This window comes from Natrix helvetica, assembly GCF_964273705.1.
Source record: "Natrix helvetica genome assembly, chromosome: Z".
Taxonomy (NCBI): Eukaryota; Metazoa; Chordata; class Lepidosauria; order Squamata; family Natricidae; genus Natrix; species Natrix helvetica.
The window spans coordinates 141,674,843-141,702,798 of NC_138554.1; the positions used below are offsets into that span (position 1 = coordinate 141,674,843).

Here is a 27,956-nt window from a genome sequence, read left to right on the forward strand (position 1 = left end):
CCCACACAGAGAGATTTCAGCAGTCAAAAGCAACAGAGAAGTGGAGGGGACACCAGCTCTGCAGCTCTGCAGTTGTTTATTTCTCAAACAAAGGAAGCACAATTAAAAATCTGGATTTGGAGGCAACATGAAGTCGTCATCCAAACACTTTATGGATAAACCAGCGATACACGGCGAGCAGTATATTTCTCAGGAAGACAAACACCCGTCCGTCAACCCAAAAGTCTAATTGGGGTAGAAGGAAGAGCAGGTTGGTGATGCTTTCCTGCGGCTTTCGGTTCTGCTCGATGAATATCCGGACGTGCTCGTCCCGTACGTTGGGCTCCAAGTACAGCCGGTTGATGTAATATCGCCCGCCGTTCTCCAAAACGGTTCTCTGCACCATCTCCATCAGCTCCGAGACCTGCTTTTCCCGCTCGGCTCCCGAGGCCTTGTTGTTGAACCCACAAAAGCGGTTTCCGCACCGCTGGATCAGGTCCCGCAAATTCCTGTCATCGGATTGTGTGACGTACTCATCCAGTGGGCTGCCTCCCAAGTACTCCAGGCAGGTGAACAGGATGATGGTGTGGCTGGTAGACTCAGCCCCAAAGACATCCTGGACATGCTTTGTGGCAGCTACGTCTTCTGGGGTGAAGTGCCCCACCTGGGTTACAAAAATCAGGGTGTGGGGGCCAGGCCAGGATTGCTCTACGCAAGCCATGATCTCACGTCGCATAATCTCCGTATAGTTGTCAGAATCGAAGATGGCGGGCGTGTCAACCACGGAGATCTTGGTACCCTGCCAGCTTCCTTGCCCCCTTTGGCACCTCAGGGTGGTGGTCCTTGCCGCCAAGATGGACTCAAACTCTCTTCGTCCGAGAATGGTGTTGCCTGTGGCACTTTTCCCACTGCCGGATTTTCCGATCAGGATCAGCCGGAGTTCCTCCCCTGTGAGATTGGAAGACAACGCTACAGAAATGCTGACATCCATTGTAGAACTCCCTCCCTTCTTTCTTTCCTCCTTCCCCCCTTATTCCTTCTACTCCCTTTCTCTTTCCTTCCTTCTATCCTCTCTTCTTCCCTCATTCCCTTCCTGCTTCCTCCCTCCCTCCATTTCCCACTTCTCTTTTCTTTCCTCCTCCTTCCTTCCTCTTCCTCTTTCTCCTTCCTTAAGCCTGACTGCCTCCTTCCCCTCTCGTTCCTTCCACGTTACCTCCTTCCATTCTGTCTCTCTACCTTCCTTCACTCCTTGCATCCCACTCCTTCTCTTTTTCTCTCTTCTTCCCTCATTCCCTCCCTCTCCCTTTCCCTTTCCTCTTCTCTTTCTTCTTCCCTCCCTCCCCCTCCCTCCCCTTTCCTCTTCCTTCCTTCTTTTCCCACTTTCTTTTCTCCTCTTCTCTCCTTCCCTTCCTCCATTTCCCTCTTCCCTTTTCTTTCCTTCCTCAATCCCTTCCTCTTCTTTCCTTACTCTCTCATCCCTTTTCCCTTCTTTCCTCCCTCCTTCCTTCACTCAACCCTTCCTCCCCTGCTTTTCTTTCCTCTTCTTCCCTCCTTCCTTCCTTCCTTTCCATCTTCCCTTTTCTTTCTCCTCCCTTCCCCCTCCCTCCCTCCCTCCCTTTTTCCTTTTTCTTCCTTCCTTTCTCTACTTCCTTCCTATCTCTTCTTCCCTCCTTCTTCCTCCTTCCCTCTCCTCTTCCCTCTCCTTCCTTCCTGTCTTCCACCTTCCTTTCTTCCCCTCTTCCCCTTTCTTCCTTTTTCTTTTTCTTTCCTCCCTCCCTCTCTTCTTCCCTTCCTTCTTCCTCTTGCCCTCCCTTCCCTCTCTCATTTCCTACTGGTATCTTCTTCCCTGCTTTCTTCCTCACCTCCTTCTTCATCCCTCCCTTCCCTTCTTTCATTTTCTTTCACTTTCCTCCCTTCCTTCATCCCTCTCCTTCTCTTCCTCTCCCTTCCCTCATTCTTCCTTCCTCCCTCCCTCCCTCCCTCCCTCCCTCCCTCCCTCCCTTCTCCTGGATTTTCCAGGAAAGATACGAAAGAACTGGGGGGAAAGGAGGGGGGCTGTTACCTCTCTCGGCATCCATCCCTCCTCCAAGGCCACTTCAGATCTCCCACTCCTCAAAATCCCTGCTGAGAGAAAGCAGAACCCAAAGTTGTTTTTTTCTCTCTTTCTCTCTTCCTGCTTGAGTCAGGGGCTCCAGAGGAGGGTCTGTCCATCCCAGGAGGCCATGGTTGGGCTCTCGAAGGGGCAGGCTCTCCCCTCCAGACACGACCACTCAGCTGCACAGCCACCTTCCGTCGGCATCCCCAAAGCCGTTCACATGGTTGCCCTTTGGACAGGCAAGACCCAAAGCTGAGCAGAATCCATCTCTAGCACCCTCTACTTTAGAGACCCCAGACCCAATTCCCTGCCCTTCCCATCTCCGGACCCCACCGCAAGCCCCCTTTGCAAAGCGGCTGCAGGATGCTTGGGAGGGATCCGGGAGGCGGGCTGCGGGGTGTGCGGGTTCCCAGGACCCCCTCCTCGGGGAAGAAGACCCCCACCCAATATGCCTCGGTCCTCCAGCCCTCCCCCCTAAGGCGCAGCTCTTGCGCCGGCAAAGCGGCTGTGCCAGGAAGCCGCGGAGCTCTGGAAAGGGAGGCGAGGGGCCGGGAGGGGGCTTCTTCCCCCCTCCCTTCCACGGTTGAGCTGCCCCCCAGACCCTTCTTTGGACGGAGGCACTTTCTACTGGATCCGGTAGGCGCTCGTGGGCCAGATCCACCGCCCACGTATGCTGGGTGAGTCCCAGAGAGCAGGTGACTCCTAGACCGAAAGTGAAAGCTAAGGCTGAAAGGAGGCGGAGCAACAGGAAGGGAGGGAGGGGGAGCGTAGGGGACCATGACAGACGGGCTCGCCTTTGCAAATGGTGCTAAAGAGCTTCCCGGGGATCCGGCGCTCGCTGCCTCTCTTTTTTCCCAGCAGAGCGGAGTTGTCCAGCGGATCCGCCGGGCTGACTCCGGTAGAAGCCCCTTGCCCTGAATGGGGCCGGCCCTTTTCCTGAAGCTCCACTGCCCCCTCCTGCGCTTGGGATTCAGGGGCCGCGTTGGAAGAGCTGCGTTTCTCGGGGCGTCCGGGGACCGGGAGAAATTTTGGCAAGGCTGCCCCCACAACTACAGAGAGCGGCAGGACGGGAGGGGGGGGGTCAGGTATGGTCCGAGCCGCCTCTGCTGGGGAGGGGAGGAGGATGCTGGCCTTTGAGGGTCTCTCTGGACTCCGGTTGGCCACTGGAGGGGGTCCTTCCGCCCCCTCCGCCTGACCAACCCCAAAAGAACAACATTGGGATGCCAGCTGCTGCAGAGCGGGGCGCGGGTGGGGTGGAGGCAGCTGGACGCTATCCTATGCAAAGGGGGGGAGGGGGAAACTTTGCTCACCTCTGCAGGGCGATGGGCTTGCAGGCGCCTCTGTCCCTTTGGCCGCTTTCCTTATACAGAACTTGAAGTCTCAACTAATTTCTCCGCCCTCTAACTAGCAGGTGGGGCGGCCGAAGGGGAAGGTCCCTCCACGGGTTGGCCAGGAATGGAAGGGGGGGTTGACCTTCCCCCAAAGCGTCGGCTCCTTGCCCCACCCGCCCCCACCTGAGAAAAAAAAGTCATCGGAAGCTCTTGAAAGGAAAGGGGCGGGGTGAGGGGCACTGGTGCAATTAGCATACTCAGCAGAGGCTGCAGCATGGAAGGGGGTGCCCCCCCATAAAGGAGTCCCCCCCCCGGGAAAGATTGCTGCCCGCTCTGCCTGGTTTGATGCTCTTGGGTGCCCACCGGAGCTAAGGGGGGGACGTTTCAAAATTCAGCTCCTGTAATCCAATAAAGTCTGAATATTTCTTGTGTTGGTGGGTTCTCGGCCTGGTCTGCTTCAAAGGACTGAGGGATGGGAAGCCCGAGAGAGCGAGCGTCCTTCCGAAGGGCCCAGGCTGGTAGAGAATTAGGCTGTGGGGCCAGTTGATACTGAGTGCGGGGGGGAGGGGGGGGGAGGATCTCCCTATGTCCTTGGAGAAAGTCCTGTCATCTGAAGGGAGCCTCTTCCCTCTGGCAACCCACCCCATTGAGGAACCAGCCCACCACCACACTCTTTTTCCAGGGAAGCAGGAACCAGATTTGGGGGTGCTGGAGGGGAAAACAAGACACCTCCCCACCAAGGACCCCATCCCTTCTTGGGGGAAAGTAACAGCATTTAGGGGGTTCTGTTACCCAGCCATTCCATTAAAGCCAAGCCCCCGTCCTAGTTCCCCGGTACTGAAAGCCAAGCCGCCCCCCTCCCAGTTCTCAGAGTCTCTGTTTTTTCAGTGTGGGGGGGAGGTTTTCAGAGGAAAGTGGGGGGGGCATTGTGGAAATTGCGGCTTAAAAGCCCCACAAGGAAAAATGTGTCTTTTAAGAGCCTCCCAGCTTTTCTTAGTCTAGCAGTTGAGGAGATCAAAGAGCTAATGGAAAGAGGAAGTCAACTATCTAGATGGCTCCATTCATACGTGAAGGAAATACTGCAAGCAGAAACCCGTTTGAGACGGGACATTTCGAGAAACTCCTTGGGGTTAAGAAGAGCAGAGGGGTAGGATTAGAACAGGCAGCCCCTCGCCCAAGATCCAGCGCAGGACAAAAGCCATTAAGCCACAATAGGAATTGCCCGACAGTCTTCCAGAGCACAGGCCCCTTCATTGCACAATCCACACTCACCCCAGCAGCGTTTTGGGACCTGTATAAAAATCCCGGCACTCATCTAGCTAGTGGGGTCAGCTGACACAGCACCGCACGCCGTCTTTGTGGTTCGTCAATAAATGGACCTTCTTTCCAATCAGCCTCCGGCCTCCATTTTATGTCCAACGTCTTTCTCCCAGCTGGGAACCGAACCAGATGGATTTGCCTTCCAACATGGCGGTGAAATTAAGGAAGGAGGGAAGACAGGCCCTGAATCTTGGTTCAGACTTTGGTTCATTATAACATTGCAAAGACTGGTCAAGGAAAAAGATATTTGCAGACAGAGGCAGGGTGGGATCAATGAGGCATGACATTTATATATTTTTATCTGTATGTTCAGACAGACCATGAGGGGTGTATCCTGTTATCTGTCTAGGACAGGGGATAGTCCCGTGTTTGTCTCGCAGATGTTAAATGTTCCTTGACGTATTTTTATTCTCGGCTTTTTCTGTACTTTTCCATTTCTCCTTTTATCAATTTAGCAAATGTATGCCTGCGTATATGCTTACGTCAAAATGACTATATAAGATTGTTGTTTGAGACTGTTCGGGGTTCAAACCCCCCATATGCTGTTTTAGCTGTTTGAACCTGCGCAATAAACTTTCTTGCATTGCAAAGAGCTGGTCTTTGAGTCCTCAATTTCCACAACAAAATCAGGGAACTTTGAAGTGGGCAGCCTTCCCAATCCCTTAGAAATAGATCGAAATGCCTTCCTCCTGCCTGGGCAAAGCTGCTGTTTGGGGTAGGGGGTAGGTCTCGGCCCCCAAAGTCCTGCAGTGCCCCTGCCCGAGTCCTCAAAGGGTCCCTAGGATGCCCCCCAGACCTCGCCAGCATCCTGAAGGGGGCTCTGGGGCAGCGGTGAAATGCAAACATTTTTACTACCGGTTCTGTGGGCATGGCTTGGTGGGCATGGCAGGGGAAGGGTACTGCAAAATCCCCATTCCCTCCCAATCAGCTGGGACACGGGAGGCAGAGAATAGATGGGGGCGGGACCAGCCAGAGGTGGCATTTGCCAGTTCTCCGAACTACTCAAAATTTCCGCTACCGGAAACCTGTCAGAACCGGCTGAATTTCCCCTCTGCTCTGGGGGTCAGGAGCCTCTTCCAGAGCTCCCATGTGGCCCTGGGGGAATTGTCTGAAGCACCCCATCCAACCCCAATTCCTGGGCCGTGGATAATGGACACCATCACTGTATACGCTAATTGCTGGGTATGTTGTGGTCCTGATCAGGGAATGGGGGGGGGGGGCGTTGTGAGCAGATTCACCCCCTCACTTTGGCCCTTATCCCTGGGGCACACCTGGAGAGGGGATTCAGAGCCCACCTTGGCTGGGCAGCTGGAAGAAAAGAGAGCGGTGGGGTCTTCATAGAAGGGAATGTCCGGTTCCAGGGCCCCTGGGTTTGTTTGGCTCTTGAAGTCAGCTTCGGCGAGACCCTCTATTCTGACCCACCCCTTGGCCTTTTGCGCATGTCAAGACATGGGGCTGAGTGGACCACTCTTACCTGTCTTACCAATTCTCCCCTCAATCCCCCCCCCAAACCCACACGCAGCCTCTTTCATAAGCAAGGAGGAGATTTAATAAGATTGAATAAGACTGAAACAGAAATGGCCCCCTTACTGAGTCCACGTTGGCCAATGGAAGGAGGGAATGTATCAGGAAACTGTTAGGAAAACATGAATTTTCCCCAGGAAAACAGGAAGGGGTGAGCAAGAACCTGAAGGCTGCCCTCCCTTTAGGCTCTTTGGTGCCCGAACGAGCGACGGGGAGATGTTTTCATGATTCTGCTACTGCCATAAAGTCAAGCTCTAAGATTTCTTGTGTCTTTGGGAGAGTTGCCAGTGTGGGTCAGAGGATCAAGCATAGAGGCCTTCTGATCTCTGTTAGAGAAGAGAACACTGGGAGAAATCAATATATTTTTTTAAAGTTCTCGAAGACTTCCTTCAGCATGCCTTCCGTGTAATAAGATGCATCTCCGTTCTCATGTACGAGCTGATCAATCGTCTTCATCAGTTCGGCCACCTGAGCCTCTCGTTCTTCTCCTTCGGCCTTGTTGTTGAAAAGCAGGTACCGGTTCCCACACTCTGCAAGAAATTCTTTCACAAATTCGTCAGATGTGAAGGTTTCAAAAGATTCACCTTCCAGCTCATCTTTGCGGGTAAACAAGATGATCAGATAATTCCTGCCGTTCCGCCAAAAAATATTTCGGATCTGCGAAGCCATCTCCTGCTTGAAGTGGCCAGGATGCGCGACCCACAGAATAACATGGGGACCTGGAGGGCAAAACTTCACACAGTTCCAGAGTTCTACATTATCTCCCAAGTGCCAAAGCATGTTGAAAATGTCAGGCGTATCGACAACCACAATATTCCTGCCATTCCACTGAATCTCCTCCGTTTGGCAAGTGTTTGTTCCTGAGGTAGGTAACAACCCCGACTTCAAGACTTTGCTCCCCAGGATGGTGTTTCCCGTCGCGCTTTTCCCACTTCCGTTTTTGCCCAGAAGGACGATTCTCCGCTCGGGCCCTACAACCCAAAGAGGAGAGGAGAGAAGAAGGGGACCTGGTCAGCAGCATTCAACCGTCATAGACTGTCTGTCATGGTGCACTTGCGACCAGTGACGTGCGGTGAGGTTTATGGCTGGTGAGGCTGGTGATGTCATCAGGAAGGCGGGGAATGGGACCACGTGTGCTGGAGGCTGAGGCTGCCTAAGTCTCCAGCACACGTGATCCCATTCCCCGCCTTCCTGAGTGTGCTCCGTCGGCTCGCGCTCCGCAGTCCTCGAAAGCGACTGGGGAACGACGAGAACCTTCCTATCTCTGCTGGACTTTGTGCGCTCCTCGCGACTGCATATTGCGGTCGCGAGGAGCATGCGAAATCCAGCAGAGGCAGGAAGGTTCTCGTCGTTCCCCAGTCGCTTTCGTGGTTTCGTCATCCGGGAGCGCCGACAACATTTCTGCCTCCACAGCTCGCGGGCGCGGACGGACGGAGATAGCCAGAGTGGCGCCGAGGCAGCATGGCGGGCGAGCGACTGAGGATCAGGCTGCCTCGCTCGCTCTTTCGTCCGCCCGGACCGCCTCGGCGTCGCTCTGGCTACATCCGTGTGGCCGCGCCTGGGAGCTGTGGAGGCAGAAATGTTGTCGGTTGTCCCGGATGACGAAGCCACGAAAGTGACTGGGAAACAACAAGAACCTTCCCCCAGTCGCTTTTGTGGCTTCGTCATCCGGGAGCGCCGACAACATTTCTGCCTCCGCAGCTCCCGGGCGCGGCCGGATGGATGTATATAATATTATAAAGTTATATATATATATAGTATATAATATTATATACTATTATTTCATGAAGAGAGGTGAGGCCCTGCCTCCCCTTCCTCTTCTGAACACATGTCCCTGCTTGCGACACAGATTAGTTTGCAATCCAATAATTGTAACAGGAGTGGAGGTGGGGGTGGGGAGGAGTTTACTGGAATGCGAGGAAGACCCAACACTACAAGGCCATTGGTCTGGGAAAGTCCAAAATAGCCAATTCGTTCCCGAAAGAAAGTGAATGCCAATGATTGGTGGACCATAGAGACTGGCAGGTCAAGCATGATCAGGGAAAGTTTCCCTATGCTGTTTGCGTATGAAATCATTAGAATTGGGTTTTCTCCTTCTGTACCCAAAGGGAATCTTTGGTAAAGTTGTACTCTTGGTTTAAAAACGTCCCAGGAGTTTCTTTGGCTTTCTAACCTAGTGGGACGGTTGATCTCCTCTGCCCTCAGGTAGGAAAAGGAGCCCCCTGAAGACCTTCCCCCATCAATGAGGTCAACGATGTTACCTTGGATCCTTGTAGCCATTTCTAGAAGATCGACGCGGGACGAATCTGGGGATTTCTGGATGAAAAGCGAAAGAGAATCAGCTAGAGACCTATTGCCTTGCTCGGGAGTTGCCCGGAGCTCGCATGCCTCCCCCAAAAGACACATGGAGGAATTGGAGTGGCCCCAAAAGAGACCCCCACCATTGCTTTCAAGGCACAGTCAACATGTTCCTGGAGAACACAGACTGACTGATACATCAGTGAGCTGTCCTGGGAGACAGTTCATAACCCTTCCTGGACCCCTTTCCTGGGGGCCCTTTTCCAGGAGTGTTCCCCTCTCCAGCATCATTACTTTGGGTAGCTAGCTTTCGAGTTTCAACAGTTCCTTTAGCGACCAAAGTTACAACTGCCCTGAAAACAGAGATCCGACCATTTTTCACCCATACGACCCTGGGCGCAATTGCCATGGTCCACGCGATTTAGATTTGGAGGCTTGACAACGGACTCATATTTACGGCGGTCGCACTGTTCCGGGATGACACAATTCCTCCTTTATGTCCTTCCGACAAGCCATGTCAACGGGGAAGCTGGATTCACTTTAAGAACTGAGTTCCGAGTTGAACGACTCCCTTAACGACCATGGCGAGAAAAGTTGTCAAATGAGGCAAAGGTCCTGTTCGGCCCCCACCTCTCTGTTTCCTGTTCCTGTGTAAGAAGTGTATTCTGATTGGTTGTCAGACTCCCATGGGGCCATGCAGGGGCAACTCTCTAGGCTGCGTTTTGAATCCAGGCTTGGTTGAGTTCTCAGATGCCAGGTGGGGAGTCGGGCAAAGGGCCAATATTATCATGCCTTAATCCCATCACTCTGGAGCTGAAGGGGAGAAGAACTCTTTATTAGGTAAAGGGACTGGCTCAGGGTTTAATGGCTCATGGACAAAAGGTGGGGGCAGGAAGCTGCAGGGAGAGTTACCTTCTCTTTTTGAAACATGTTTCTTTTCACATCCAGAGAAATATTCTGCCTTTTCAATATTTCCTAGGATATTTCAATTTCTGCAAGAGGGCTGGGTTTTAATTTCCTACACTCCCTTAAGCAATTCCTCATTTAGCGACATATATTTGGGGCTGCATTGTGGTCGTACGTGGAGGAAGACCCGTACCGCTCTCAAAGATCACCTGTCATAAAGCATTTCCATGTCTGTTATCGAGTTGCCATGGTGAGGAAAGGGGAGAGTGCATTCCATGCATACCTTCGGCTAAAATCAGATCTCAAGATCACCACGGGAGGCTTGTGAGGCTGTTGGGTAATGTGATTTATAACACAGACTGAGGGGAGGGGGGAAAACAGGAGCAAAGTTCAGCCGTAACGTACGTGAGGTCTGATCTGACTGCAATGGGGTATTGCTGAAATGTTATTCCTAATAAATGACTGGATTTCTTTTGAAACTTGGCTTGAAACTCATGAATTAATTAGGGCATCTTTTGGAAACCTGACACCACCCTTGTAAAGAGTTTGGGGAAGGGGGTTCCTTCCTCCTGGATCCCGCAAAGACCCCCCAAAGGCTGCTGGATAAGCAGGGAGAACCAGAGCTCCCCCAAGAGGTTGAATGGAAGAACAGCCCACACTCCACCCACTGACCGCGGTCCAAGTTCTGGGCTGGGCAGAGCTGCCGGTTCTGGTTTGACTGAGAAAGGGCCCCACTGCCCAGAAAGTGGGTGAGGGGCATCAGTCACAGTGCGGGCCCTGCTGAGTCTTTCCTGGGGTTCCCAAATGGAAGAGGGGGCGGACTTTTCATTATCATTAGTATTTTCTTGTCATTTAGGTCTTTTAGGGTGCGAGTTGCAATGAACACAGTTCCTTTCTTCACCACCAGAGGGTGCAACAGGCTTGGAAATATGTCTCCCCATAGCCAAAAGGCTGCCTTGGTTTTGCTGTGACGATTGAACAGATTTTCAGATTCAGATTAACAGAGTTGGAAGGGACCTTGTAGGTCATCTAGTCCAACCCCCTCTCAAGCAGGAGACCCTAAACCATTTCTGACAAATGGCAGTCCAAGCTCTTCTTCAAAGTCTCAAGTGATGAAGCTCCCACAACTTCCGAAGGCAACTTCTGTTCCATGGGTTGATCCTTCTCCCTGTCAGGAAATTCCTCCTTATTTCTAGGTTGAATCTCTCCTTGGTCAGTTTCCATCCATTGTTCCTTGTCTGGCCTTCAGGTCCTCTGGTAAACAGCTTGACCCCCTCCTCTCTCTGGCAGCCCCTCAAGTACTGGAAGATGCTATCCTGTCTCCCCTGGTCCTTCTCTTCACTAGACCAGCCATGCCCAGTTCCTGCAACCGTTCATCGTATGTTTTAGCCTCCAGTCCCCTCATCATCCTGGTTGCTCTTCTCTGCACTTTTTCTAGAGTCTCCACATCTTCTTTATAGTGTGGTGATCCAAACTGGATGCAGGACTCTAGGTGTGGCCTTACTAAGGCTTTATAGAGGGGTATTAGTACCTCCCTTGATCTTGATTGTATCCCTCTGTTAATGCAATTTAGGATTGTGTTGGCTTTTTTGACTGCCACTGCACACTGGTGGGTCCTATTTAGCTGTCCACTAAGACTCCAAGATCCCTCTCACAGGTACTGCTATTAAGCCTGGTTTCACTCAAGTCTGTATGTGTACTTTGGGTTTTTCTTGCCTAAGTGTAGGACTTTACTTGTCTCCACATCAAAATTCATTTTGTTAGTTAGGGCCCAGGGTTCAAGTCTGTCGAGATCCTTGTGGATCTTGAGCCTATCTTCTAGGGCGTTGGCTATTCCTGCCAGCTTAGTATTTTCTACAAATTTGGTAAGTTCCCCTTCCATTTGCTCAACAAAGTTGTTTATGAAGATATTGAAGAGTACCAGGCCTAAGTCGAAACCTTGTTGTACCCCACTGATTACTCTCTCCGTATAGACGTAGTACCAGTTAAGGACAACTCCTTGGGTGCAGTTTGTCATCCAGACGCAAATCCATCTGGTGGAGAAGCTACCTACTCCCACTTTTTTCTAGCTTACCAGGAAGTATGTCGTGGTCTACTCTGTCGAATGCCCAGTTGAAGTCTAAGTCTATTGTGTCTGCAGCATTTCGCTGATCCACTGATTTAGTCGCTATGTTAGCTGAGCGAAGAAGACCCCCACCCAATGTGCCTCGGTCCTCCAAGACCCTCACCAAGGGCGCAGCTTCTGTGCCAGGAAACCGCAGAGCCCTGGGAAGGGAGGCAAGGGGCCGGGAGGGGCTTCTTCCCCCCTCCCTTCCCCGGTTGAGCTGCCCCCAGACCCTTTTCAGGAAGGAGGAACTTCCTACTGGGTCCGGCAGGCGATCGCACAGCGGAGCAGCCTGGCAGACGATCGTGGGCCAGAGAGCACAAATGCCGCACCCACAACACTCACCTCCGCTGGGTGAGTCCCAGGAAGCAGGTGACTCCTGGGCCGAAAGTGGAAGCTAAGGCTGAAAGGTGAGGTGGTGGGAGAGCAACGGGGGGGGGGAGGGGGGCTGCATAGGAGGGCACGACAGACAGGCTCACCTTTGCAAATGGGGTGGGGGGGAAGGTGTGTGTGTTGCACTTTCAAGGTGAGGGAACAGGCGGCAGGGGGTCAGCGCTGGCTTTCTTTCGTTCATTGTCTCTATCCCCCTTTCCTCCCTTCCTTCCTCCCTCCTCTTCCTTTTTTCCCTTTCTCCTTCCTTCCTTCCTTCCTCTCTCCATCTGTCTTTCCTCTCTCCCTCCCCCCTTCCATCCTTTGCCCTCCCTCCTTCCCTCCCTCCCTTCTCTCTTTCTGTCCTTTCTGTCCTCTGGGATTTTAACCTCTCTCGGTGCCCATCCCTCCTCCAATCCACCATCCCATCCCACTTCAGATCTCCCACTCCTCAAAATCCCTGCTGGGAGAAAGTAGAACACAAAGCTGTTTCTTGGGATGGGCTTGCTGGTGCCTCTGTGCTTTGTTTGCTTGTGCAGAACTTGGAAGCTAGTTTCTCCGCCCTCTAACTAGCAGGTGGGGCGGCCGAAGGTGAACGTTCCCTCCACGGCATGGCCAGGAATGAAAGGGACGGGTGACCTTCTCCCAAAGCGTCCCCCACCTGAGAAAGAAAAGTTATCGGAAGCTCTTAAAAGGAATGGGGGGGGGATTAGGGGGTGTGGGTGCAATTAGCATCCTCAGCAGAGACTCAGCATGGAAGGGGATGCCAGAAAGAGCCCCCCAAAAGAGCCACCCCCCCAGAAAGAGCCCTCTTCCCCAGAAAGGTTGCTGCCCGCCAGTGGTGGGTTTCAAAAAAAATTGGAACCTACTCTGTGGGTGTGGCCTACTTTGTGGGAGGCTAGCCGGCCATGTGACCGGGTGGGAGTGGCCAAGACGATGTCACTGAATTCTTTGCCCCAATGGATGAACTACAATAAGATTAAAATAAGTACAAAAATAAATAATCCTAACTGCAAAAGAAATAAAACAATATTGGACTCAATTGTGGTTGTAAGCTGAGGACTACAGGTAACAGAAAGGACCTCTGTTTTCAACCAACAATGGACAGTCTTTTCAGGAAGGATGAGAAACAGGAAAGATATAAACAAACAGGAAAGATATAGTCTTTAGTTCAAGAATGAATGTCATAGGTATTCCCAGAGCAATACAGATTCCCTTTTTCTGAAATTTAGTTCTCAGTTCCAAAAAACAGGAATATATGAATTAGCTTCACTACTTAGGTCGGTCCAAGTAGCTACTCAGAAGTTAGTGGTTAGAAGCAATGGTAAAGCAAGATATGGAATTAAAACCAGAAACGTTTTGTTGGCTATTTGAAAGGGAGTACAATATATATTTAATTTTACACATGTTAGCAGCTGCTGGAATTCTGTTTGCACAACAGTGGAAAAACAGAGATATGAAAATGAATAAATATTACAATGGGCAGGAATAAATAAATTGACAATTAAAATCAAGAAGGCTTTGAATACTTTTTCACGTGGGATTTGTTTTAGCAATTGCTAACTAACAGAAACAGAAATTAGAAATCCAAAAGTATGAAAGAAAACACCAATTATGTAAGGAAAGGTCACTAAAATGTGTAAGGAAATATTATTAGTACTTGATCATTATTAATGTGTAGATAACTGCAGGACATTACACACCCACACCCACACAAACTATGACAGTGCCAGGAAAACACCAAAAAATAAGAATTCCCCCCCAAAAGACTGCAAATGAAACCAGTTTTCCGCCAATTACACTAAGGACAGGAAAGACAAAGCCACTGGAATAAAAACCATCAAGGCATTGTGGGAAATTATAAAGGACAGTGCCAGGAAGCTCACAGAACCAGCAACCATCTCACAATTACCTAAACAACCAGGGTGAAACACACTAAATCTGGCAAATCTGCCTTGCGCCAACCTGGCCTGCCCATAGAAAAGCAGCCACTTTGAGACACATAAACCTGGCCTGAACACTTAAAAGCAACATATTGCATCACAAAGAAAACATTTGCAAAAAGGAATAACATTTCTTGTAATAAATATATTTTATAAACAATTAAAAAATAAAAATTCACTAAAAATAATAAAATAAAGATATTCTATAAATAAAAAAATCCTTAAAAACCGTTGTTACCGTATTTTTCGCCCTATAAGACGCTCCGGAATATAAGACGCACCCAATTTTAAAGGAGGAAAATCTAGAAAAAAAGATTCTGAACCAAATACTATAGTAAAATATTTTATATCAACTGTATAAAATTAACAGCAGTTTAAGAACAATTTTATGTCAACCATGTATTTTTCGCCCTATAAGACGCTCCGGAATATAAGACGCACCCAATTTTAAAGGAGGAAAATCTAGAAAAAAAAGATTCTGAACCAAATACTATAGTAAAATATTTTATATCAACTGTATAAAATTAACAGCAGTTTAAGAACAATTTTATGTCAACCATGTAACACAGGGGTGTCCAAACTTTTTTCAAAGAGGGCCAGATTGGATGAAGTGAACATGCTGGAGGGCCGAACATTTTTCCGAACATTCTTTGAACAATAACAATTAAATGCAAATGAATTATTTTATGCCAAGTTAATTGCAAATGGCATACTTTTCATTTCATAACATTAAGATCAACTGACAGCTGAGTTTTCACAATGTATCCATCTTTTCCCTGAAGACTCGTGTTTAGTACATTCAGATGCTTTCTTTCCTCTTTCCCTCTTACTTGTCTATCCTTCCTTCCACCCTCCCTTCCTCCTTCCCTTCCTTCCTGCCTCCCTTCCAGTTCCCTCCTTCCTCTTTCCCCCTGCCTGCCTGCCTTCTTTCCCTCCTGCTTATCTATGCTTCCTTCCTTGCTTGCACCTCCCTCCCTTCTGCCTGCCTGCCTTCTTTCCTCTTTCCCTATCCTCCTATCCTTCCTTTCTCCCTCCCTCCTTCCCTGCCTCCCTTCCAGTTCCATTCTTCCCTCCTTCCTTCTGCCTCCTTCCTGCCTGCTTCCTTCTTTCCTCTTTCCCTCCAGCATGTCTGCTTTTCTTTCCTTCCTTCCACCTCCCTTCTGCCATCCTGCTTTCTTTCCTCTTTCCCTCTTACTTGTCTATCCTCACTCCCTCCTCCCCTCCTTCCCTCCTTCCCTGTCTGAGCGGGCTTCTTGCATGGCCCCAGCCCTCCAGCCGGTGGCTCATCTAAAACTTTTAACTTCCCAATCTAACGTTCTCCACCCACCCACCCCCAATCCGCCCGGATCTGTCATGCAGCAAAGAGATACAGTAGCTGGGCGCAATAGCAGCAATAGCAATAAGCAGATCCGGAGAGATTTGGGGTTGGGGGTGGAGAACGCTAGATGGGACACAATCAAACTTGATTCAAAGGCTTTGGCTCCTGAGATCGGTGCGCTGCCATCCAAAATGCTATTACTACGATATCTGCTGCCTGGAACTGCCCGAGAAGCGGCAAGTAAAGCAGGCACTGCAGCGATCGTGGTACCAGCATTTTGGATGGCAGCGCACCGGTCTCAGGAGCCAAAGCCTTGAGGCACCTTTCGTTTGCAGGAGGAGGGCAGCTTAAAGCAGCGCCCCAGCAATGTGAGGAGCCGCTGCCACCGCCACCACCGCCTAAGCCCTCTCGGGAGCCCAGCCGAGCGGGAGCTCTGAAAGCGAAACCTCTCTCCTTTCCAGCCATCACGATCTCTGCAGCCCCCTCTTTGCCTGCCCCATTTTCAGATGACCCAGTGGCTACATTCGGCTTACAAGACGCACTCAGATTTTTACCCTCTTTTTTGGAGTAAAAAAGTGCGTCTTATAAGGCGAAAAATACGGGTAAGTATTCTGCACACAATAATTTATACTGTAACCATTTCAAAGTATTCTACCAACAATAATTGATACTGTAACCATTTCAAAGTATTCTACCAGCAATAAATTATACTGAAGGCCTTCCCTCGCGAAAGCTAGCACGCCACCGCCCACCCACTTTTGGCCTCATGTGAAAGCCGCCGCTGCCATCATTGACCAGCGCCTCTCAGCCACATGGCGTATGCCAGCTCACCTGAAGCCTTCCCTCACAAAAGCTAGCCCACCGTCGCCACTGCCCACCCGCTTTTGGCTGCGTGTGAAAGCCACCGCTGGCACCATCGCCGACCAGCGCCTTTCGGCCACGCGGTGTATGCCAGCTCGCGGCTTTTGCGAGGGAAGGCCTGAAGACTAGCCTGCCTCCAGCCTGCTCACTGATTGGCTGGACTCCAGCCAATCAGTGAGCGGCGGGCTGGGCTAGTTTAGTGCGGATGGGTGGGGTAGTGAGTGAGCTGCGATGGGATGGCCAGGGCGAGTGAGCGACAGGGCCCGGGAAAGCATTCCGGAAGTTACTTCTGGGTCCATCAGTTGAACCTCCTCTCACCGGATTGGTAAATGTCACCAACCGGTTCTCCCGAGCCAGTCTGAACCAGCAGAAATCCACCCCTGCCTTGGGCCCTTTCCAGGGTGAGTTGCTGCTTGCATTACTGCCAGTTCGGTACACGCAAAAACTTTGCACGCACCCGCTCGCTTCACTCACGCGCCTGCCATTTGCAAATAAAAAGTTCTGTGCATTCGCAAAACCTTTAAATATGAAAAAAATAATAAATGTTTGCAATGAAAATGTTTCTGCACATGCGCAGAACCGAAAATCAAGATGGCAGCTCTGTAGGAGAACAGGTTCAGGGCGTGGCAGGCCTGGGTTGCTGCCGGTTCCAGTGACCCAGGCCGCCAAGTTACTCCCCATTCGGCCGAACCGGTAGGAAGCCCCCTCTGCCCCTTTCCCATAATTTGATGGCCCCACAGTTCCCCTAGAGCTGACCCTGAAGGGAGCCATGGGACGCTTCCCAGACTCCCCCACTTGTTTTGGGAAATCCGAACTGCTGGGCTGTGACTCGGGACGTTTGGCCTTTGTGCCGATCCAGGAGAGAGCCGGAAGGGATTTCGGATGTCTTCTAGTCCAGCCCCCCTCCCCTCCCAAGCAGGAGACCCTCCACCATTTCTGACAGGTGGCAGTCCAGTCTCTTCTTGAAAGCCTCCAGTGATGAAGCTCCCACAACTTCTGAAGGCAACTTCTGTTCCATGGGGTCAGAAAATGGCTCCTTATTTCCAGGTTGAATCTCTCCTTGATCAGTTTCCATCCATTATTCAATGGTTTGGGAAAGGTTTCACCCCCCTCCTCTCTGTGGCATCCCCCCCTCCCAATATGGGAACACTGCTATCCTGTCTCCCCTGGTCCTTCTCTTGACTAGACCAGCCATGCCCAGTTCCTGCAACCGTTCTTCATATATTTTAGCCTCCAGCTCCCTCATCATCCTGGTTGCTCTTCTCTGCACTCTTTCCAGAGGCTCAACATCTTTTTTTATAGTCCAGCGACCAAAACTGGATGCCGGATTCCAGAGGAATATCATCAATATCACCTGAAGTGTTAATACCACTTTATAATGCCTTGGGAAGAGGCTGAATATAGTGGAATATTACCTCTAATTTTGGTGACCACGGTACGTAAAGTCTAGAAATTCACTCTGGTTTCTGAAAAAGTGCAGAAAAGAGCAAGAAAGATGATGAGAGGACTGGAGGCATCTATGTTTTTCAGCTGAATCTCTCAGCTCTTTTAGTCCCTGGCTGCAATAGAAGGTAAGTTTTAGAGCTTAAAATGAGCAGTGTTTGAATGCTGTGTGCATGTGCAAAGTGTGTTTTTGCCCTGTGCATGCAAAAAGCACATGTGAGTACGCAAATGGCCAGTCATCAAACCAGTTGTTGAATTGGTTGAATCCCAGCACGGACTGGAGGCTAAAACATATCAAGAACGGTTGTGGATATGAAAAGAAGGACTCGGGGGGACATGATAGCAGTCAGAGGGTTACCCCAAAGAATAGGGGAGTCCAGCCCCGAAGGCAGGACCAGAAGTAATGGATGGAAACTAACCCAGGAGAGAAACAACCTGGAATTAAGGAGAAATTTCCAAACAGTGAGGACAATTTACCAGTGGAACGGCTTGCCACAAGGAGTTATGGGTGTTTCATCACTTTGCGTTTTTAAGAAGAGACTGGGTAGCCGCTTATCGGAAAAGGTGTAGAGTTTCCTGCTTGACCAAGGGGTTGGACTAGGTCAGTGGTCGGCAAGCCGCGGCTCGCGAGCCAAATGCGGCTCTTTAAACATTTTAATCTGGCTCTTCTGTGTGCCGGGCGCCCGCACCCCTCCCTCCTCTCGGGCTTCGGAGGGAAGCTTCTGCAAAACCCCGGCGAGACAAGTCTCCCAGGCTGTAATTTGCCGAGCTGTACGCGCGCGCCTGTTTTCCACGGTGTGGAGCAGCGGCGAGATTCTGGGCGGCGAGCGATGATTCCGGGGGCCATCAGTGGGGGGGCAGGGTCCCCCCTCGCGTTCCTCATCTTCCTGGATGGCCCCCGGAATCATCGCTCGCCGCCCAGAATTTCGCCGCTGCTCCACGGCGTGGAGAACAGGCGCGTGCGCACAGCTCGGCAAATTAAAGCCTGGGAGACTTCTTGTCATTCGCCAGGGCTTTTGAAGAAGCTTCCCTCCGAAGCGTTCCGAGGGAGGGCTGTAAACTTCCCTCCGAAGTCTTGGGAAGTTCTGAGGAGCCCCCCAAGCCAAAACGCCGCTGCCAGGTAGTTAAAAGTACCTCTCTGATTCGTCTCTGTCAGTCTCTCTCTGATTCCCTCTCTCACTCCCTCTCTCTGTCTGTCTGTCTCATTCACACACACACACACTGTGGTCACCTTGTTGAGTGTTCCAATCACATTTCAAATGTGATTGGAACACTCAACAAGGTGACCACAGTGTGTGTGTGTGTGTGTGTGTGTGCGTGTGTGTGTGTGTGTGAATGAGACAGACAGACAGAGAGAGGGAGTGAGGGAGGGAGGGAATCAGAGAGAGACTGACAGACACACACACACACACACACAGAGGGGGAGGGAGGGAGAGAAAGATAGACAGACAGAGAGAGAGACACACACAGAGTGAGTGATTAAGTGAATGAGTGAGAGACAGACACACCCACATACACAGAGTGACAGAGAGAGAGGGAGGGGAGAGAGACAGAGGGAGAGACAGAGACAGACACACACACACACAGAGTGAGTGAGACACACACACACACACACACACACACACAGAGTGACAGAGATGGGGGAAGGAGGAGAGAGAGACAGAGATACAGAGAGAGAGAGACAGACAGATAGACACCCAGAGAAAATGACAGAGGGAGACAGAGAGGGAGGGAGGGAGGGAGAGAGAGACAAAGAGCCAGAGAGAGAGAGAGAGAAAGAAAAAGAAAAAAAGAAAGAAAGTGGGAGAGGGAGATGAAATTAAAAGCAACAACATACAAACCTGACTTACTCAAACTATCCAAGGAAATGCAAGGCCAATGTTCACATTAGTGGTTGTGACTTTGTCAGTCATTGTCAGGATGTAATTTTCTCTACATTGTAAGGCAAATTTTACGGAATTTAACGTTATCGATAAATAATATCGTTCTAAAGTTTTTATTTTATTAGTTCTGTTATTTGTATCCTCCTGACCTATGTGGATACTTGCATGCGGAATATTCTCAATAAAAACTTATTGAAACTAAAAACAGTGTACCATCCTATGTATTTTCGGTTTTAAAAATGCGGCTCTCCAAATAAATTTCAATCGTGGTTTTGGCGAGATTTGGCTCAGTTGAAAAAAAAGGTTGCCCACCACTGGACTAGGTGACCTCCAAGGTCCCTTCCAACTCGGTTATTCTTTTTTTTAAAACAAAATTTTATTGGTTTTTAAAAAATAAACAAGGAAAGGGGTAGTGGAACAAGTTACAAATTTTGGCAGTTACATTATGCAGAAGATGGACCCTCCCCCCGTTCTCATAACTTTCATTTGTTAATACATTAAATTGTTACTACTTAGTACTTTTGTCAGCATATAAACTTTTATCTTCAAATAATTTCAATCATTTTATAACAAACAGATTTCCTTATTCATTTTTGTGATCTGAGTTTTCTCGATGTTGCCCCTTCTCCCCCCTCCAGCAGAGCTCCGGCCCCTCCCGTGTCCTGTATGCCCGGTGTAGTATCATCAGATTTATCTAGGAGGACTTTATTTTTTTCCATAAAGGCTTGGGCCTCTATGGTTGTATTTATTCTAACTCTCGTGTTCTCCCAGAATATTAGCATACCTTCCGGCATCAGCCATCTAAACCACACCCCTTTCTGGTATAATTTCTTCACTAATAGCGAATAATTTTTTCTTTTATCTCTCACTTCCTTAGGGATCTGTTTCAGAATGGCTATTTTTCTATCCTGGTATTTTAGTGCTTGCCCCCTTTGTGCACTCAGAATCTCATCTCTTGTAGTCTTTCTAAGGAATTTAATGTGTACCTCCCTTGGAACGTTGTGTGTTCTGGCGTATGCTGAGTTTACTCTATAGACCAGGTCCATGTCCCACCCCATCTGATGCTTATCCTTTTAATATATTCAGCCAATAAATTTGTCATAATATCCCTTAAATCCTTATCATCAGCCTCAATCACATTTTGAAATCTAAGAAAAAGGGACATCCTCTCAAATTCCATTTTTATCTGGTGGTTCTCAAGTTCTTGGTTCCCTTTCTGCACACCCCTCACCTCCCCCCTCATCTCAGCAGTCCCCTCCTCCAAGAGTTCCAGTCTCTGTGAATTTTGGATCACCCAGTCTTGGTTCTCTCTAAGCTGCTCATTCATTTCTTTCAGTTGATTTTTTAAATACTCCTGCCCCTTTAAGAGTTGTTCAAACATCTGTTGAAAGTCCACCTCAGAAGGCTTAGGCTGAAACAGGGAAGTTAAGGTCTGTTGTCCACTGGGGCTGGACGTTGAAGATGTTGGGGCAGAGACAGCAAAACCTGGCTTCCCCGGTGGGGGTCTTTTAGGTGGCATAGTAGTAGGCAAAGAGATAACAAAGTCAATATAGAGAAAAAACAATTAGGAAGGTAGACTGCCAAGAGAGGTTACGAGGCAGGGAGTCCAAGCAGATAAGAGTCCTTTCTAAGTTCAGCTCCTGGCAATAAAGCAATAAAGTCCTTTGTTCCATGCCCAGGGTACAATGTAGGAAGAGATTTGTCTGAGTGTCACGGAGACAAAGACAAGATGCCGGCAGCTTCTGTAGGTGGGGTCAAATTTCAATGTCTGTGAAGACGACGGAAGTGTGCCATCTTGCCCTGCCAGCTCCGGGATCCATGGGCAACAAGCCAAAAGTTTTCAAAGTTTTCAAAGTAAAACAGATCATCACCTCATTTTCACAATTACAGTAAAAAATCTGCCTTTGCTATGAGTGTGATGTCGTTGCTGGGCTCCCCCCCTCCTCTGGGGGCAGGGAGCAAAATAGTTTCAAGCCTCTTGTCCAAGGGGGGGGAAAATCCCCCTCCCTCCAATCACACTTCTCAAGAGCAAGTTGAAAATTAGTTCTAAAAAGCTGACAGTCTTTTTTTTTCTTTAGTCAAGGAAGGGAATGGGGGGGGGGAGAGTTTCCACCTCACCGCACAGCAGCTGCGTCCTTCAGATCTTGATTTTCTCCAGCTGCCTCATCGCGAAGGCGCCGCGGCACCTCCCGTCTTGCCTCCCGATGCCTAGGGCGATGCGGGGAGCCCCCCGGCCGCCGCCAACACAGGGGGTCCCCCGCTACGCCGCCCCCTTGGCAGGAGCCTCTCCAGGGCGTCCTGTGCCCCCCGGATCAAGGGGGAGCCCACCAGGAGTGCATGGGGCGAGCAGAACCTGCCCGTCACGCTCAGCAGCCGGAACCGGAAGTCCAACTCGGTTATTCTGTGATTCTTTATTTCAAGCTCTTTTCATGAAGAGTCTCTCACAGTGTTAGAATTGAGAGTATCGGTCACTTTAGTTTCCCTGTTTCCTTCCTGGGAAGGTCTAAGGCAGCTCCAGAGATTATTCCCATGTCCTGGTATTTAGCAAATAATTAATAAAGCAGATGGAAACAGCAGGGATGGAATTACTGATACGCCCTAGAAGTTGCAAGACAGGACTGGCATTTAATGTTCCAAATATTAGCACAAGGAACTGCCCAACAACAGACGTAAAAATAAACAGTGAATATTCACCTTGCTCTGCTGGGGGGTGAGGGGGGGGCACAAATCCTACGTTGGGCCAGTGAGGTTACCCCGCAAACACCACCTGAAAGGTTTCCCACTGTCTCCATTGGCAACCGTCTTTGGTCCTTCTTTGGGGAAGGAAAGGCACTTTTGACGTTTCTCCAGCCGTCTCTGAATCGCAGAGACCAGGTTCATCTTCTCTGGAGCTCTCTAGAGGCTGACCATGGCCCAGCTGGGTTCTGGCTCTGCCCACGTCCCCTGGGCCCCCTTTTCCTGGTGGTGCTGGCTGAAAGGAAGCACTGGGCATGCCCACTAACCTCCTTTGAATGATACCGTTATCATCATTAGAATGGCAGAGTAAAATGCTGGACAACTAAATAACGAAGGCCTATATTTTAACACAAATATGTCTAATAAGATTACAATTACAAAAGTATGATTTAAGGAACAAATATTATTAATACTGTTGCAGAAAATGACAGGCTTAGACTTCTCAGGATACAGGAAAAGTTGTTTGGCAGCCAGGTTCAGAAAGTTAGCACGTAGCTAGCATTGCAAATTCTGAACAATCTTCATTATCGAAGCACGCATTCTTATACATTCTCAAATACAGCATAACAAGGAAACACTTAACTCATTTCTTATTGATTACCTTGAGGAAAAACGCCTTATAAGGAGATGGGGGTCTTACTTCTCCTTTTGTTACAGGTATGGGCTACGTGCCATTAACGAACTTTAATTGAACCTTGTGGTTTTGGACTTTTGACATAGGGACGTTTGCTGGAACATGTTGTGGTTGAAGGCTGATGACATTTCCCTGTCCCTTTAAGCAAGCTTCCAACTGTCCCTTTTATGCCATGTCTTCATTCTTATATTTTAATCCATATTTTATTCTACTTTAATACTACGATTACTATTTGCATCCAAATGAATGATACCCAGATGCCTTCACTGCTCCTGAATTGATGTTGATGTATATTTAAAAAAAAACTTTACAAAAAGAAAATGTAACATTTCCACCCATCCTTTCATTTTTGGCTGCTTCTCAAGGAGGAATCTCGTGATTTCTCCAGAGCTGATTGGCATGTGGCCAGCCAGTGGGGGGGGGGGGTCCCTGGGGCCAGGTCCTTCTCCACCAGCCCCGCCAGCCCTAGAAGAGCTCCAGGACCCAGGTGAGGACACGCAGGATCCCAGGTACAAACAGGGCCATAAAATGCAGGCTTACCTGGGACCTTGTTCGGGGTCAACCTGGGCGCAGCTGTTATCTTATCTGTTCCCTGCTTCACTTTTGATTCTTCTCCAAGACGAACCTCGTGAATTCTGCAGAGCTGGTGGGCATGGGGCCAGCGGGGGAGGGAGGGCGGAGTCCCAGGGACCAGGTCCTTCTCCAGCCCTTCCTTGCTCTCTCCTAATCTTTTCCCCGTGTGACGGTTGTTCAGAGGGTTCCTTATCTGCTTTCTCTAATACAATTTTCCTTTGCTGTGAACTGCACTGCAGAGTTCTGCCTTTCGTACAATTGCATTCTGGTGGGGTGGGGGCTGCTTTAGAAGCCCTGTTCTACCCCCGCCCACCCAGAACCAGGGAACATTGTCCTTCATCATCATCCAAAGCTCCCAAATGGAAGAAACACACCATTTGCTTAACAACATTGTCCCCAGGATCAAATTCACACACGAAAAGGGAACACGCAACAGAGTCCCATCCCTCGACACTGGCGTAAGGAGGCAGGGCAACGGAGGACTGAAAACCCACAAACCCATGCACATGGACCATATCCTCAGCTTTGAAACCCCTCCCCCCCACACTGCACAAAAAACAAGCTGTGCCCACACCCTCTTCTGAAGGGCCAGGATACACGGCAGCTCCACAACACTCAGAAAAGTGGAAGGAAAACGGGTGTTGACGTCTTTTGCCATAACAGCTGTCCAAAAAACTTACATATTCTGACACAGAGCATCCACATCACAACACACCGGGCAAAAGCTAACCCTATCAGACACAAAAGAGGTGTCAGAAATGACAGCCAGAATTCTCCAATCCCTGGGAATAGCAACAGCCCACAAACCCCTGGCCACATTCCACCGGGAATTATCCAGAACCAAAGAGAAGATACAAAAGGATGAAAGAAGCAACATAATTTGCAAAAGCAGCTGTAACCAGTGCAACCAATTCTATGTGGGACAAACATCACATCAATTCAAAACCAGGATCCACGGACACCAGCTGGCCATCAAATGCTATGATCCCAGATCCTTAATCTCTAACCCCACCGACACCAAACACCACCACTTCAATTGGAGCAAAACAAAACTCATTGGCCACTCTACCTCCTCCCACATTCATGAGTTCATCGAAGCCTGGCCCTCCGCAAATGATTCCTTCAAGAGATACACTCACCAACAACCGCCCTATGAACCCCTCAGAAGGCAAATCAACCCCACAGCCAACCAGAGACTGTACCCACCCTCAACCAACCCACACAAGCCCCCCGCCCCCCAGCTGTTCCCTCTCCAATGACCCTGACCTGAAGTAACCTTCCCATCGCAAGACCCACCACAAACCTCTCTCTGACGACTCAAACCTGACCCTTCAGAAGACTCACACTCGACACCCCCACACCTGAAGCCCTTATAAACAGAGGAACACTGAGACCCTCTAACACTCCGCTGAAAATGTTACCTGGCCTGATAATGAAACATTTGGAAACCAACCCACAAGCTTGGAGAATGACCCTTCACCCTTATCCATTGTGTCTCTGTGTCATGGCCCCATCCCCACCTGGTTCAGGAAAAGAAGGAGGGGGGAGGAGGAGGAGGAGGAGGAGGAGGAGCAGGGGGAGGGGAAGGAAGAAGAGGAGGAAGAGGAGGAACGGGACCATCCAAAGGGCATGGCACGTCTCTCTCGGCCTGTGTACAGAGGCCAGGGGCTGAGGACAATGCTGCCCAGGCCCCTCAGGCATTGGGAGAGGGGGTTGACTACAAGCTGTAGGGTTTCTTGTGTCGGTGGTGTCCTGGCCTGCTCTACCTCAAAGGACTGAGAGATGGGAAACTGAGGGTGTCCTCTCTCGAAGGGACATGGGCCCAGGCCTGGTAGAGGATTAGGCTGGGGGGCCAGTTGATACCGAGGGGCAGGATCTTCCCATTGAAGAAAGCCCTGTCGTCCAAGGGGGGAAACCGGGTTCCCGGAAGAAGGAATTGGCTCAGGGTGATTCAGGCACCAATCTCTGACTCGGGTTCTTTGGAGGTCAAATGAAGAGGTCTGGATTGGAACTCAGAGCAGAACGGAGGGCTGTGGCCTTTGGGAGAGCTGCCACCTTGCAGCAGAGGATCAAGTAGAAAGACTTTCTGGTGTCTGTTAGACAATAAGGCACCAAGAGTCTTTCTTTTCCTTATACTGCTCTTCCTCTTTCTTCACCATCTCTTGTGTGTAACAAGGAGCATCTCCATTCTTAGGTCATCAATCATCTCCATCCGTTGGGCCCCCTGAGCCTTTTTTGCTTCTCCAACCCCATTTTCAAAAGGCAGGTAGCGATTCTCACGCTGGCCCAACTGTTGCTCAAGCGAGGCATCTGCATTGGATAGGAATGTCTCCAGGCCCCCATTTTCTTCCAGGTCCTCATTGCGGGGGAACAAGGTGATCATGCAATTCTTGGCATTCAGGTTGAAGATCTCACTGATCGAGTGAGGCACGTCCTTTTCCTCCTGGGAGAAACGGCCGGGGCGAATCACCCGAAGAATGACGTGGGGATCACTTGCTCACTTGGGCAGCAATTTCATTCTCTGCACACACTCAGGGTCGAAAAAGCCCCGTGTATTAACAACCACAATCTTGCTGCCCTTCCACAACGTCTCCTCCTTTTGGCAAGTCTTTGTTATTGACTCAGAGGACACCCCAAAGTCAAAGACTTTGACTCTCAGGACTGTGTTTCCCCATTGCTGGCTTCCTGTGGTCTATCGGGTGCATTTCAAGGTGTTGGTTACCATCTTCAAAGCGCTCCATGGCACAGGACCTAGTTACCTGCGGGATCGCATCCTGCCCCATACATCCCTACGACCAATTCGCTCCCACAGAGAGGGGCTCCTCCGGGTGCCGTCCACTAAGCAGTGTCAACGGGCGGCGCCCAGGAGTAGGGCCTTCTCTGTGATGGGCCCAACCCTCTGGAATGACCTCCCCCCCGATATTAGAACCACTACTGACCTCCGCTCCTTCCGACAGAATCTTAAGACCCACCTGTTCCAATTAGCTGGCCTAGCGGATTTATAGTCCCACTTTCAACCTCCTGGCAAACATCTTATTTTGGGGTAGTTTTTAAGGGTAATTTTTAATTTTTGTTTGAATTTTAACCATTATTGTACAGTGTATATCCTACCTCCTCCGTCTATCTATGTATATCTATATTTTTGTATCCACATTGTAGTTTTAATATGACTGTACACCACCCCGAGTCCTTTCTAGGAGAGGGCGCGGTCTAGAAATTAAAGTATTATTATTATTATTATTATTATTATTATTATTATTATTATTATTATTATTATTATTGTTGTTGTTGTTGTTGTTGTTGTTGTTGTTGTTGTTGTTGTTGTTGTTGTTGCGCTTTTCCCATTGCTGTTTTTCCCCCACCAGAACAATCCTCTGTTCGGACCCTACAACCCAAAGGGGGAGAAGAGAGAGGAAGGGGACCCGGTCAGTAACATATGGTCACAATCGCCTGTCCCAGTACAGCAGCTTCTACCCCAGCACCCCCCCCAGCACCCCCTCCCCGGGCCCAAAGACTTTACCTCGGATGCCTTCAGCCATTTCCAGAAGATTCACACAGGAAAAAAAATCTCAAGGTTTCTGCATGAGACCGAAATCAGCCAAAGGAGAAGCTGCCTTCTTGCTCAGAGGTTGCCAGGGACTCCCCCACCCCAGAAGACACAGGGAGGAATTGGAGGGACACTAAAAGAGGACCATCCCCTCCTCACTGCCCTGGAGACAGTCACCCTGATCCCCCCCCCAAATGCTTTGGGGGCTTCAGGACATTGATTTCCCCAACATGACGCTATTTCCCAGAGCTCCAGCCTGCCTCAACCAACCAATCAGAATGAAGCTGGAAGGGACCTTGGAGGTCATCTAGCCAAACCCCTTGCTCGAGCAAGAGACCCTTGCTGAATAACAACGTGGGAGGGACCTTCGAGGTCTAGTCCAACTGAAAGGGCTTTCCAAAGGGGGGGAGGAGGGGGGGAGGAGGAGGGGGGGGGAGAGCAGCCCCTTCGCCTGATGGACCCGAAGCCCTAAAGCTTTCCTGAAAAGCAGCCCCCACCCCAAATCCATCTTTGGCCCTTTCCGCACTTACTGTTCCAGGAGACCCCCCGACCCTCCTCCTGCCTGCGGGAGGGTGATCGCTGGCGCCCTTTTTCTAGCCCCGGAGACGAGGGGAGGCACGGCCGGCCAGGCACCTACATGAGACCCTCCTCCGAGTCGTAGCTGATGGGGGGATTCGCGGCCGCCGCTTTCCTGGCTCCACCGAGGGGCTGCGAGGGGCTTCTGCGGCTCAGCGAAGTGCCGCGCAAATGTCCTATTTCTCCAGGTGGGGTGGGCGGGGCACTCCGGGTGGGCGGAGTCTCTCCCATCTAATTAAAGGCATTCCTTCAGTCTCTCCCACCCGGCCGGGGCTCCTCTTTGGCCCCACCGGCTGCTCTTCACCGAGCCTGGTGTGGTGGTGGTGGTGGTGATGTGTGTGTGTGTGTGTCTGAGTGGGTTAGGATTGAACTACGCCCCATGTGTTTTGCCAGCCCCTCCCGCTCCCCACCCCCGGCTAGGCTTTCCCCAATCTTTGCATCCCACATGAGCCCCAAGGAAACGCGGGCGCCAAGCCTGGCAGAGCGGGCAGTAATCTTTCCCGGGGGGGAGCTCCT

General features: G+C 50.2%; 2 protein-coding genes across 11 annotated transcripts; both read right to left on the reverse strand.

The window, feature by feature from the left end:
• Positions 1-59: 59 nt before the first annotated feature.
• Positions 60-25,702, reverse strand: LOC309381556 (GTPase IMAP family member 3-like). Of its 10 annotated transcripts, none has more exons than XM_081932710.1 (3): positions 23,285-25,702; positions 2,042-2,100; positions 60-927 (listed from the first exon to the last, which is right to left on the reverse strand). In XM_081932710.1, exons 2-3 carry the CDS (start codon positions 2,055-2,057, stop codon positions 137-139), a joined length of 807 nt encoding a protein of 268 aa, XP_081788836.1. In that variant the 5' UTR covers positions 2,058-2,100; positions 23,285-25,702; the 3' UTR covers positions 60-136. The 10 variants fall into 10 exon arrangements, with proteins under 10 accessions (XP_081788836.1, XP_081788832.1, XP_081788829.1 ...); XM_081932706.1 differs by having other exon boundaries at positions 60-948; XM_081932703.1 differs by lacking the exon at positions 23,285-25,702 and adding an exon at positions 4,678-5,285 and having other exon boundaries at positions 60-948.
• Positions 6,273-27,634, reverse strand: LOC309381559 (GTPase IMAP family member 9-like). The gene is made up of 3 exons (XM_081932713.1): positions 27,395-27,634; positions 8,511-8,565; positions 6,273-7,220 (listed from the first exon to the last, which is right to left on the reverse strand). The coding sequence occupies exons 2-3, from the start codon at positions 8,527-8,529 to the stop codon at positions 6,604-6,606; spliced, it is 636 nt and encodes a 211-aa protein (XP_081788839.1). The 5' UTR covers positions 8,530-8,565; positions 27,395-27,634; the 3' UTR covers positions 6,273-6,603.
• Positions 27,635-27,956: the final 322 nt, after the last annotated feature.